Source organism: Anomaloglossus baeobatrachus, chromosome 3 (assembly GCF_048569485.1).
Source record: "Anomaloglossus baeobatrachus isolate aAnoBae1 chromosome 3, aAnoBae1.hap1, whole genome shotgun sequence".
NCBI classification, from domain to species: domain Eukaryota; kingdom Metazoa; phylum Chordata; class Amphibia; order Anura; family Aromobatidae; genus Anomaloglossus; species Anomaloglossus baeobatrachus.
In genome coordinates this window covers 316,037,533-316,051,666 of record NC_134355.1, presented here as the reverse complement: position 1 = coordinate 316,051,666, position 14,134 = coordinate 316,037,533, and the positions used below count along the sequence as shown (strand labels likewise).

Here is a 14,134-nt window from a genome sequence, read left to right as displayed (position 1 = left end):
CACACAAGACACTAATATACAGATTTAATGAAAAACCCCTTCATTCGAGTGCTTCATTCGTGGGCACACCAGACTAGAATGTGGATCTCAGGACATGCTAGGAGTTGTACTTTAGCAACAGCTGGCGAGCCACAGGCTGCAGACCAATAGACTTGGGATGGGCCATAGCAGCTTCACTCATCTCTGAAAGTTCTGACACTATCTAAGCCTAGTTTATTATATTTGTCTCCGTACAGATTTCAGAGTATAGGAGGTGTATGTAGTTTCATCGGATGGAGGAGGGCTCGTATGGGTGTAGTCAGTAAATAGCAAGGGGTGTATTTAAAAGATGGGGTAGGAGTGGTGATATCTGTAGTAGTATACACAGATCCCACACACAATAGGTACAGGAATTGGTTTGCAGGGCAGGACGTGTGTAGGGCACACCCAGGGAAGGCAGACAGATCACATAACATTGGGACACAGGACAGAGGAGTCCTCAGAACGCTGCAAACATGTCTTTAGCCTCCCTTATATCCTTCCTCAAAAGCAAAGAATCCATTATCTTCAATGCTATAGTGGCCCTACTGACAGTGGGAGGGCAGCAGCTCTTCTCTTTTTTCGCCTTTAGCTGCCCGTGTAGCCCCACAGAAAATCTGAGGTATGGACTGGCATTCCTGGGAGTACCAGCATTGATCCTGCTGATTGTGGGCTTCATATTCAATGACAATACATGGAGATTATTCACAGGCTCAACCTACGACTTCAGCATCCAGGAGAGAAGCCGGCAGAGCCTCCTCATGAAGTATAAACTGATCTGCTTCGTGCTGGGCAATATCATTGGCAGAGCTCTGGTAGCGCCAGTCACTTGGCTGGCAGTCACTCTGCTAAATGGGTCCTACTATGCCTGTGCGGTCAGCGAATTTGCCAGTGTGGATCGCTATGGTATCTTAAGGAATATGAGTGCTGACGTCAGGAAGTTCACCCTGGCACAATTTCCCTGTGCCCAGCTGGTTCCAAGCAATTTGTCCAGGGTCAGAGGGGAAGTGTTACTGGAGCTCAAGTACCAATCACAGGTATAAGTGGATTGTCTGGTGCCAGTCTTCATTTCTGCCAGGGGATGCCAATACTGGACAAACATTTTTCTGTTGTGGATTTTCACGCTTTTCAAATCTGCAGTAAATCTATAGCAAAATCTGCCTGGCTAGTCTGAAACCCATTTAGGCGATGCTCACACGCAGCATTTTTGCTAAGTTTTGCAGTGTTATGTTTTTTCTCTGCAGCTGAGTTAAACAATTGCATGTTTGTGCATTTTTGCTTATTTTTTGGAGCCATTTTTGGGTGCAGATTACATGTGTCCTTTGTCTACAGTATGTGTAATAAAGTTACATTTACTCACTAAAAACACTGCAAAAATGTTGGTTGCGGGTTTTTTTTTAGCGTTTTTTCACTTCTCATTGTTTTCTATGAGTGAAAAAACATTGGAAAAATACTGAAAGAATTGACATACTGCAGATTTCCAATTCAGTCACAGAAAAAAAACCACATGAGCTTGCCTGAGATTTCTGAAATCTTACAGCTTTTGCAGGTATTGTAAAAAAAAATGCTGCAAAAAAATGTGTAGCTAAGCCTATGTTCACACCAGTGCTTCTGCTGTTTGTTTCTCCAGCCAAAACCTGCTGCTTTAAAATGCCAGTTTTTTGGAGTTTTTGTGGTTTTTTTGCAGTGTTTTTGGGGTTTGGATTATGTTTGCTTATTCTATAGTACATGATTAATAAGTTTAGTTTTATTCACTTAAAACGGTTTAAAAAAAAATGCCGTGAAAATGCTGCAAAAATGTCTGCTGCGTTTTTTGTAACGTTTTTCACTCTTGCTTCCTATAGGTGAAAAATACTGCCAAAAACGCTGAAAGAAGTGACATGCTGCTCCTTTCAAAAACACAGCAGTTTTCCAATTTAGTTAAGAAAAAAAGCAATTTTATGCATGAGATTTCTGAAATTTCATTTTTTTGCTGGTACTGTAAGAAGCAGCTTTTAATTTTAATAAAAAAGCAGCAAAAAAAAACAAAACAAAAAAAAAATACTGCGTGTGAACACAGCCTTACTGTGGATGTTACACATACAGATTTTGCTGCAGATTTTCACAGAAATTTGGTGGAAAAGTCCAGTGTGCCTTAGAGTGTGAACAGTACTATGTCATACAATGCAAGCAGGGAATAACTGACCTCTGGATTACATAACATTACAGAAGTTACAAGTTAGGACATAAATAGGAAGATGGTTTTTGTGCAACTATATACGGTATATGTAGCTGAGCTAAGTTTGTCACTTGATACATGGGTTGATTGACACTATGCAGGTATGGTAATTGGTCAGTGAAGATATACAAAAACCTCAGCAATAACTGATAAAAGTATCTACAAATGGCTGAAACAGAATATCAGTCTAAGGGTAATACACAGATACTGTGGATAGATAATAACATAACACTGTCTATTGGTCGCGTTACTTTCACACTCGTTTTTGGCATCAAAATCTTGGAGTATGTTGGCTCTTTTCTGCTGCCCACCCAAAAACACAATAAATCGGTGTAAAACTAATCTTTTATATTTTCTATCAAGGTTGAACAAAACTCAAAATAGTAACTGATCCAGGCTCCCACCCCCCTCCCAAATTCATTTATAGATTCTTAAACTGTATATTAAAGGGGATATGCCATAAATATATAGTAGAAGCATGTGAGTTCCAAAATGAGTACAGATGCCCTAAGGGAAAACACTGTGAGTCAGAGGAAGGGTGGTCAAAATACAGCAGTACACCTCTTTGGTGAAATGTACGTTTAGAGTATAGCGATTGATTTTACAATACTGTGTATGTGACACGCCATCATTATAGTACCTGAGGTGATGTACCTTATTGATGAGTCACTGTAATTAATGCAGTCAAAAATCAAGAAAAACAGGTATGTATGAACCCAACCCAGGATGGCAGCAAGTGTTTACACATCCATAGATGCAGGGTGATAGTATTTGGGCCTATTCTTCAAAGATTTTATGCCAGGATTCTGGTGTAAAAAGCTTTGTAAAGTTGTTAAATTTTGGTACAACTGGTGACTGCATTAAAATTATGCAACTTTTGGCATTTTCTCATCATGTATGCACAATTTTTTCCAAAATGGGTGGAAGTGAGACGAGGGCATGATGACAACTGCTCATCAAATACATAACAAGCGTTGGCGGTGTTTTTTGGGCCACAAATCATAAAGGGAACCTATTAGGTCCCCTATGCGTCCAGAACCAGTTCTGGGTGCATATTTCTAATCCCTGACTAACTGTTCCAGCATATACGAGCATACATTAAGAGAGCTTGAGAAAAAGTATTTCTACTAGACCACTATGAAGCCGGGTGTACGCATCCCAGCTTCAGAGAGGTTTAGTGCGCATGACTGAAAGTGCTGGGAAGTCTGATCATGCGCACTGAGCCACAACCCGGCATTGGAAATGGAAACGGTGACAACCGACAGGTATGCCTGTGGTTATGAGTGCATTGGGAACCTAACATGTTCCCTTTAAGCCAGCAGGGAGTGAAGAAGAATCACACACACAAGGTATGTGCCACTTGTTTCACACTCTTGATTCATGAGTCAGGAAAGTCTGCTCATTGATTCATTAATGAACTGCAGCCATCTTCTTATTAATGAACTCCAGCCCATCTTCTCATTAAATTAATCCAGCCCATCTTATCATTAAATGAACTTCAGCTTATCTTCTCATTAAAAAAACTCCGCCCATCGTCTCATTAATGAACTCCAACCCATCTTCACATTAATGAGCTCCAGCTCATCTTCTCATTAATGAACCCTAGCCCATCTTTTCATTAATGAACTCTAGCTCATCTTTTCATTAATGAACTCTAGCCCATCTTCTCATTAATGAGATCCAGCCCATCTTCTCATTAATGAGCTCCAGCCCATCTTCTCATTAATGAACTCTAGCCCATCTTCTCATTAATGAAATCCAGCTCATCTTCTCATTAATGAACTCTAGCCCATCTTCTCATTAATGAGATCCAGCTCATCTTCTCATTAATGAGCTCCAGCCCATCTTCTCATTAATGAGCTACAGCCCATCGTCTCATTAATGAACTCCAGCCCATCGTCTCATTAATGAACTCTAGCCCATCTTCTCATTAATGAGATCCAGCTCATCTTCTCATTAATGAGCTCCAGCCCATCTTCTCATTAATGAGCTACAGCCCATCGTCTCATTAATGAACTCCAGCCCATCGTCTCATTAATGAACTCTATCCAATCTTCTCATTAATGAACTCCAGCCCATCTTCACATTAATAAACTCCAGCCCATCTTCTCATTAATGAGCTCCAGGTCCTCTTCTCATTAATAAACTCCAGACCATCTTCTCATTAAGGAGCTCCAGGTCCTCTTCTCATTAATAAACTCCAGCCCATCTTCTCATTAAGGAGCTGCAGATCCTCTTCTCATTAATAAACTCCAGCCCATCTTCTCATTAATGAGCTCCAGGTCCTCTTCTCATTAATAAACTCCAGCCCATCTTCTCATTAAGGAGCTGCAGATCCTCTTCTCATTAATAAACTCCAGACCATCTTCTCATTAAGGAGCTCCAGGTCCTCTTCTCATTAATAAACTCCAGCCCATCTTCTCATTAATGAGCTCCAGGTCCTCTTCTCAATAATAAACTCCAGCACATCTTCTCATTAATAATTTTAAGTCACTTTTCTTTTTTGAATTGTTGTTTACATTTACCTTGTTTACTCCAAATTCATCACTTGGCGCATGCAATTGATGAATTCTGCTCAAAGCCTTAAATTGTCTTTTTTTCTGTATTTAACTGGCCACAAAAAATGTGCTAAAATATCTGACAGACATAAAATCCCTCCAGAGATAGGGGCATGCAGAAAAATTGTCACATTTTGCAATTCTTTTTAAAAAAAAGTCACATTTTATGAATTTGGCTAAAATATCTGGAAGAGCCACATTAATGTAAAAAATGAACTAAGCCACAAAAGACAACTTGAAGAAATGTAGAAATTGTTGGATTTGTAGCAAATCAAAAAGTCACTAATTCAGAGGTATTCATGCCAAAAAAACTTGCTGAAATGTGATGATGAATCAGGCTTGATGTGATTAAAGTAATAAAGTTTTAAAGTAGATCTGTTACCTAAATATGCTGTCCAATACGAAATCAGCATATAACAGGAAAAAAATTCACTCACCTATTAGCCAAAACAGCAAAAAAAACACTCCGAAATATTTAGTTAAAATTAGAGCTGAGTGGACCCCAACAGTAAAGTTTTGTGTTCGAACCCAACACAGACTTTTTTGCAAAAAATCAGTGGTTGAGTTCGGAGTTTGGGTGATTTACGTATGCTGACTACTTGATTGAGCATCGCTGTGCTCGGGTATGCTTGGTGCTTGGCCCAGTGCGAGCTGCCTTCAGTGTTTGAATGCTTTGCACTGGGGGTAAAGACTGCATTATCGGATTTAGTGTGTGCATAAAATAAAAATAAATAAAAAACCGCCCTCCCTCCACCGGAAATGCTGTGTTTATTGCTGGCTGCATGTGGGCAGAGAGCTGAACTGCTCAATCAATGACTTCCAATGAAGTTCTTGTCAAGTTTGGGTCCAGGACTGAACTATATCTAATGTTCGGCTGAACCCGCCGAACCCAAACTTCTACAGGTCCACTCATCTCTAGTTAAAATGATTGCTCTAACATACTCATAAATATGAGTGCACGATAGTGAATACACTGCACCCTACTTATAGTGATTATCTGGCTGCTTTATGTTTCATACTGTATTTACGATGGCCATATACTTTTAATACTTTTAAATAGTTGTCTGAACGCTCATTATGACAAAAGCTATTCCTAACAAACTCTGCATACAATTTTACCTAAGATAACCTCTAGCATATTTAAAAAGTACTTTTCTATTTCACAAACCTCCTGTAGTGACTTATTTCCCTGTGAGAACAATACATGCAGATCATTCTTTTTCCACCAACATAGGCCACACTAATTGCCGCCTAATATGTCACATACACAAGATGGTAGACCAAAATGTAACATGTGATCCCATATTTGATTTGACCCTGTCCCTTTTTAATGCAGAAAGTAAAAATTTGGGTCTGACTCTACAGGGGAAATGTAATATTACATGGTGCCCATTAGGAAAAATGGATGAACATGCAATTCATGGCTTCATGTAATCTTCCAAAGTAGGTGGTGCATTTTCTTGGAGGCTCATCACCACTTTGGTTAGTGGAGAGGGTCCTAAGCACAGGTATCCATGGTATGGTATGGTATTCATCTATATACAGTTAGGTCCAGAAATATTTGGACAGTGACACAAGTTTTGTTATTTTAGCTGTTTACAAAAACATGTTCAGAAATACAATTATATATATAATATGGGCTGAAAGTGCACACTCCCAGCTGCAATATGAGAGTTTTCACATCCAAATCGGAGAAAGGGTTTAGGAATCATAGCTCTGTAATGCATAGCCTCCTCTTTTTCAAGGGACCAAAAGTAATTGGACAAGGGACTCTAAGGGCTGCAATTAACTCTGAAGGCGTCTCCCTCGTTAACCTGTAATCAATGAAGTAATTAAAAGGTCTGGGGTTGATTACAGGTGTGTGGTTTTGCATTTGGAAGCTATTGCTGTGACCAGACAACATGCGGTCTAAGGAACTCTCAATTGAGGTGAAGCAAAACATCCTGAGGCTGAAAAAAAAGAAAAAATCCATCAGAGAGATAGCAGACATGCTTGGAGTAGCAAAATCAACAGTCGGGTACATTCTGAGAAAAAAGGAATTGACTGGTGAGCTTGGGAACTCAAAAAGGCCTGGGCGTCCACGGATGACAACAGTGGTGGATGATCGCCGCATACGTTCTTTGGTGAAGAAGAACCCGTTCACAACATCAACTGAAGTCCAGAACACTCTCAGTGAAGTAGGTGTATCTGTCTCTAAGTCAACAGTAAAGAGAAGACTCCATGAAAGTAAATACAAAGGGTTCACATCTAGATGCAAACCATTCATCAATTCCAAAAATAGACAGGCCAGAGTTAAATTTGCTGAAAAACACCTCATGAAGCCAGCTCAGTTCTGGAAAAGTATTCTATGGACAGATGAGACCAAGATCAACCTGTACCAGAATGATGGGAAGAAAAAAGTTTGGAGAAGAAAGGGAACGGCACATGATCCAAGGCACACCACATCCTCTGTAAAACATGGTGGAGGCAACGTGATGGCATGGGCATGCATGGCTTTCAATGGCACTGGGTCAATTGTGTTTATTGATGACATAACAGCAGACAAGAGTAGCCGGATGAATTCTGAAGTGTACCGGGATATACTTTCAGCCCAGATTCAGCCAAATGCCGCAAAGTTGATCGGACGGCGCTTCATAGTACAGATGGACAATGATCCCAAGCATACAGCCAAAGCTACCCAGGAGTTCATGAGTGCAAAAAAGTGGAACATTCTGCAATGGCCAAGTCAATCACCAGATCTTAACCCAATTGAGCATGCATTTCACCTGCTCAAATCCAGACTTAAGACGGAAAGACCCACAAACAAGCAAGACCTGAAGGCTGCGGCTGTAAAGGCCTGGCAAAGCATTAAGAAGGAGGAAACCCAGCGTTTGGTGATGTCCATGGGTTCCAGACTTAAGGCAGTGATTGCCTCCAAAGGATTCGCAACAAAATATTGAAAATAAAAATATTTTGTTTGGGTTTGGTTTATTTGTCCAATTACTTTTGACCTCCTAAAATGTGGAGTGTTTGTAAAGAAATGTGTACAATTCCTACAATTTCTATCAGATATTTTTGTTCAAACCTTCAAATTAAACGTTACAATCTGCACTTGAATTCTGTTGTAGAGGTTTCATTTCAAATCCAATGTGGTGGCATGCAGAGCCCAACTCGCCAAAATTGTGTCACTGTCCAAATATTTCTGGACCTAACTGTATATGGTATGGTATCCATCTAGCCAAATAAGGCATATGGATAGATGTGATGGATTGTCTGGGGAAAGAAGAGGTAAATATAGTTTATTTTGGTTTTAATTGTTTTTCAGAATGGATAACTGCTTTTATGTGAACGTCTGAGTGGAGAAGTATTGACATGTATACTTAATCTATTTCTAACAAGAATAAGAAGTCTAAGTTCAAAGTAAATTGTTCAGGTGTGATCACTATCATGGCTTCATTTCTGTGATCTTGTTGCCCTGAGACCTGTTAAGTTGGTATGAATAATACATGAAACGTTAGGGAGTGTAGGCAATGCCTCCAAATTAGGCCACAAACCAGAGAAAGTAAAGGAAAATATGTTACATCTTGAAATCTTTAGACTGTGTGACTTTGTTTGCTGTACAAGAGGTGTGTAACATATATTATTATCGATTTGTACGGCTTTGAAACACCCATTACCTCTAATTGAAACACCCCATAGAAGCATTACAATTTAGGTTAGTCTTGGTTCACATTTAGATGGCTTAGATTAGAGAAGTTTTCACGCGAAACAGCTGTAAATCAATTTATCTCTATATTCCCTGATATATCACAATAAAGTGAAAAAAAGGATTTTACATCAAGTAGTGAGTGACCATTTTTAGTGATGATTGTCCCTTATTACTGGTGAGTACCCCTGTTAGTGCCGAGTGTCACTTCTTAGTGGCAAGTGCTCCTTGTTAGTGGTGCGTGCCCCTTGTTACTGGTGAGTGCTCCTTCTTAGTTTTGATGGTCCCATCTTAGTGGCAAGTGCTCCTTGTTAGTGGCAAGTGCTCCATGTTATTGGTGAGTGCCCCTTGTTAGTGGTGAGAGCCCCTTGTTAGTGGTGAGTGATCCTTGTTAGTGGTGAGTGTCCCCTATTAGTAGTGACTCAGTGCCTGTTAGTGTCTTCTGGAGTTCTGCTATTCATAGACTATATATTCCTAAGGTTGAGCATCACAGAAGATGATCTTGAATTTGCTGACTTATATGCCATATTGTAATTTAGAGCAGTGAGACTGTCTTCTTTTTGCTTTTCAGGTTAGGTTTACATAGGTTTCCATTTAACCGCTGCTCTACACTGAGCACTACACCAGGTTCTCTATCTAAATCTAGAAAAAATTGTTATTCAGCTGTAACCCCCAATGAAACCATTCAGTATAATGGGTCAGATTGTCATTTTGGACATACACTGACGAGCAAAAGGGTAACAATGTTTTGAACTTTTGACTTTCAGGCTCCATATCTCACCATCCACTACAGCTTTGATTGTGAGATTACCATCATTTTATAGACAATCATCTTGGCTATCTCATAATTAAATTTGACTTGCAACTATTTAGCATATGATTAGTTATGCAGATTCTTGTCATACAATAATACTTACATCAATATTAGACTTATATAAGAAACAATCAATGGTTTGGTGGAAGATCAACACCTGGAACCATCACCGATCAACTGTTTGACTGGATCACTCGAATTGTACAAAGCATAGACGTCACTAAAAGTATTGCAGGTGCAGTACCAAGCAGTATACTGTACATAGTAAAGTGGATTTGGAGCTTGCAGGAGCCCATGTGGCCCGCTTCAAACACTGATCAATATGAGTTTATAATCTTGCTTGACTTTGAAACTTAACGAATTACCTCAACGTCTTCCTCCTTCCCTTTCTCCTCCCCTTTATATTCCCTAACTCCTTCCATTCCCACTTCCCCTCCAATACCCCTTCCCACCCACTTTTAGCCTACCCTTTATTCCCTTCCTCTTCCCCTTCTATGTTATTTCAACAATATTTTTAAGAATGCATTTTAAATACTTCAATTACCCCCTCCCCTGTTATTGTAAACCCCTTAAAATTTAATAAAGTATACAAACACTGATCAATGAGTTTCAGAGAGCCAGGCCCCTACCATGATGGTTGCATGCAAATACATTTCTTGTAACAGTCAAGTAAATGCATACTTTAAATGGTAACTTTATCCTATTTCACTTAATGTGCTGTACATTATATCTCAGATATTTCCAGGCTATTTAATGAAGAATTATATATTTACTTGTTCTTTCTTGTGATTTCTTCCAGGTCAGTGGATGGCTCCTGATAGCATTTGTGGCTATCCTCTTCTTCATGACCCTGTGTGTCGCTAGGTGTTGTTCTCCTCTTACTTACCTGCATTTGAGGTACTGGACCAGCTACGTCACCAATGAACAGACCCTGTTTGAGCAGGCAGCAGATAAGCACTCAAAAGTGTATGCAATGCAGAACATCAAGAAGTTTTTTGGGTTCTCGCCTGGTAGTAAAAATATTTCTGAAATTCGCATTCCTTCACGTATGGACTGGACGACAATCTCTGGCCTTGACCTGTTAAAGGTAGTCAATCAGGACTATTGTCATTACAGTCTCCTTCATGCATGGGCAGATGAGGAACCATCCGATGGGAAAGTCATTCCTATTGATGTAGGACAAGTCCCTGTAGATACGACTTCCCCAGCTGGAATTTCCTAAAATTCTTATAGTTTACTATATTGGTCGAAGAGTGGCTCAGTGAGTCAATTAGTATAGTTTCCTGGACGTTTGCATGGATAGGGGCATGGTTGTATGTAAATCATTTCCCACGTGAAGAGACTGTGAACAGAAATGATTGGCTTCAAGCAATAAAAATGTTTTAATCTCATCACACGTTACTTGTATGATATTTACATATCACCAACCAGGTCTTACGACTATAAATTAAAAATGTAATTTACCTTCACCTAATGATGCTGATCTGAACCTAATCATGAGGGAGAGAAAGAGATATGACTGGCCTCTTCTGTTTTCTTTACAAGTAGTCTCACCTTTGAGGTACAGTGTTCTAGGAATACAGTAATATCAATTTCCTAAGATTCTGTTAGCTGAAATACTCACTGACACCTACAAAGCTTTCTCTCTATATTGGATGGTCAGGTAACGATATCAGAATCCACATACAAGCCCATCTCCACTGACAACAGGCATACTGTGGTTGGCTTATGGGACTACAGACTGCTATAGATTCAGGTGTCTGTGCAAGTGCAGCTCTTCTTCACTAAATGTAGACGCCTAAGAGGGGCAGATGCATCCATCACTTTAACATCATCTTCTATTGAATATTTACTTTGGTGATAAGATAAAACCTCCCGCCATTACAATAATGAACAATATTCTTACAGCAGCGACTTTGCAGCATTATTGTTAGCCTTTTTCACTTTCTTTTTTATTTTAACACCACTATGAAGCTAGAATTAAAAGAGGACTTATTACTTAAAGGGGTTATCCACTACTTTGATATTGATGGCCTATCCTTAAGGCAGCTTTACACGCAGCAACATCGCTAGCGATGTCGCTCGTGAAAGCACTCGCCCCCGTCTTTTGTGCGTCATGGACAAATCGCTGTCGGTCGCGTCGTGTAGGCGCCGTCACACATACTTACCTTCCTAGCGACATCGCTGTGGCCGGCGAACAGCCTCTTTTCTAAGGGGGCGGTTCGTGCGGCGTCACAGTGATGTCATATGGCATGCGTCCAATTGAAGCGGAGGGGCGGAGACCAGCCGCATGGAAGTCACACCTACCTTGTTTCCGGAGGACGCAGGTACGGTGTTGTTCTTCGTTCCTGCGGTGTCACACGTAGCGATGTGTGCTGCCTCAGGAACGACGAACAACCTGCGTCCAGAACAAGGAACGACATTTGACAAATGGACGACGTGTCAACGATCAACGATTTGGTGAGTATTTTGCATCGTTAGCGGTCGCTCGTACGTGTCACACGCAACGACGTCGCTAACGAGGCCGGATGTGCGTCACAAATTCCGTGACCCCAACAACATCTCGTTAGCAATGTCGTTGCGTGTAAAGCCCCCTTTAGGATAGGTCATCAATGTCTGATCGGCCAGTGCCCGACACGCCAATCAGTTGTTCTCGGTCCTGGTGGCAGCAGCAAGAGGCCGGAAATGCTCAGTTCCGGCGCTGCCCCATTTTTTGATAGTGGCTACGGCCAAGTACTGCACATCCGCCTCCTATTCTAATCAATACGAGGCGGATGTGCAGTACCCAGCCGCGATCAGTAGACGGAGCAGTGCCGAAACTAAGCATTTCTGACCTCTTGCTGCTGCCGCCAAGACCAAGAACAGCTGATCGGTGGAGGTGAGGCATGTTGTACCCTGGCCGATCAGACATTGATGACGTATCTTAAGGATAGGCCATCAATGTCAAAGTAGTGGACAACCTTTTAAATCAGATTTTTCTGTTATATGTATTTCTTAAAATATAATAATCTTGCAATTTGACCTAAGGCCACTGGGGCTTTTAGAAACTTGTACTTCCTGCCCTGCCAGGAAGAGTTTACAGAAAGGTTCCCTATCATCAGAGGCAGGATTACAATGACCAGTAACACCTCTATACACAGCTAATAATATAGGATCCAGGGCTGAGCTCCCTGCACACATGTTAGATGATGGCTCTGTTATATAGCAGTCATCTGTGTCTAACAGCAGAGGGCAGAGCTGAGCTCCATTTGCAACTATTAACCATTTGATTGCTGCTTTTACATGCAGCAACATGAGAAATAGAGCCGGCTGAAGGTGCCCCATAGCTGTCATCTTGGTACTCCTGTGAAGTAGGACTGCGATTTACACTATATACTACAGAACCATTTATATCATAAGTGATCTGACAATCAGCAGGTATAAGTCCTCTAAAGGGCCTAAAAAAGTAAAACATTTAATGTTTTAAAAATATATACAGTATATAAAAAAAGAAACATTTTTGATACCGCTGTGCCTGTAAACGTTTAATCTATAAAAATATAAAATGAATATGTAAAAGCTGTAAAAACAAAAAAAAAATCAAAATGCCAGAATTGTTTTTTTTTTTTGTTACAACACCTCCATAAGGAAATGCAATCTAAAATATGTACCCAAAATTTGTAGCAATAAAACCTTCAGCTCAGAAGCAAAACACCAGCCCTCACACAGTTCTATGAACACAAGAACAAAAGCATTATAAGTATTGGAAAAAGCAATATAAAAATAATTTTATTTTACAAACTGGTTGATCAAGCTGTGTAATGCCTTAATTTGTGCAGGGTGAGACAAAGTTTTTATTGATAATATTTTGGGATTAATATGATGTTTTGATAGCTTGCTACAGCATTTTTTTTTTGGCTTGGCAGAGACCCCCCAAAAAGTAATTTTGGCTTTCTTGAATTTTTTGTGTTTATGGTGTTTATTTATTGGGTTAATTATTTTTATATCTTGATTAGCAATGGGCGGACCCGCTGATATCCGGGATCGGCGGATCTGACTGGGTTTTAAAAAATACCCCGGTTCTGGCTCAGAATTGATCTTGGAGATCTGCTGGAGGTTCCCATGGTACCCCAGTCTCTGCCTGAAGCCCACAGCATGCTATGTCCTGTGCCCATGCGCTGTGCCCTCCGTATGTATGTAGCAGAGCTGGATTTGTCGTGGGACCTTGTGTGGATTACGTTGGACCTGCAGGGGTGTTTTTGCAGTTAATAAAATGGCGAAAGAGGGTGTTTTTTTAAGTTGATTTTAAATAGGGCGGTATGGTGGCTCGGTGGCTAGCACTGCAGTTTTGCAGCGCTGGGGTCCTGGGTTCAAATCCCACAAAGGACAACATCTGCGAAGAGTTTGTATGCTCTCCCTGTGTTTGAGTGAGTGTTCTCTGGTTTCCTCCACACTCCAAAGACATACTGATAGGGACCTTAGATTGTGAGCCCCAATGGGGACAGTGATGCTGATGTATGTAAAGTGCTGTGGAATTAATGGTGCTAAATAAATTAATAAATATTATTATAAATAAAGGACTTTTTCAGTGTTTGTGTATATTTCTTTTCACCTACAGATTAGTAATGGGGAGGGGGAAGCAGTGCATATGTATGAGGTTAATGAGCAGCTCGGAAGCAGTGTTACAGCCGCACGGGATACTCAGTAAGTATAATGTGGCTGCTTTCCCCTGTTTTTCCTTTATTTATTTTTTTTAATTACCCAAGATTCCGGATCGTTACCCGGAGTTCCTTGAGAACGTCGAGCTTGGGGTCAGTGCTTGAGCACTTTTGAACCAGCGCGGATCCAGACTTTCACACTCT

The 14,134-nt window shown here is 40.5% G+C and overlaps 1 protein-coding gene across 1 annotated transcript; it reads left to right on the top strand.

The window, feature by feature from the left end:
- The first annotated feature begins 393 nt into the window (after nt 1-393).
- On the top strand, nt 394-12,904 carry CALHM4 (calcium homeostasis modulator family member 4). The gene is made up of 2 exons (XM_075340032.1): nt 394-1,055; nt 10,093-12,904. The coding sequence occupies exons 1-2, from the start codon at nt 495-497 to the stop codon at nt 10,513-10,515; spliced, it is 984 nt and encodes a 327-aa protein (XP_075196147.1). The 5' UTR covers nt 394-494; the 3' UTR covers nt 10,516-12,904.
- Nucleotides 12,905-14,134: the final 1,230 nt, after the last annotated feature.

Bases quoted from the DNA above. Each gene is read 5' to 3' on its own strand.
- CALHM4 (XM_075340032.1), top strand. From the start codon at position 495: ATGTCTTTAGCCTCCCTTATATCCTTCCTCAAAAGCAAAGAATCCATT. The intron at 1,056-10,092 runs GTATAAGTGGAT...GATTTCTTCCAG, and splicing joins AGCTCAAGTACCAATCACAG to GTCAGTGGATGGCTCCTGAT.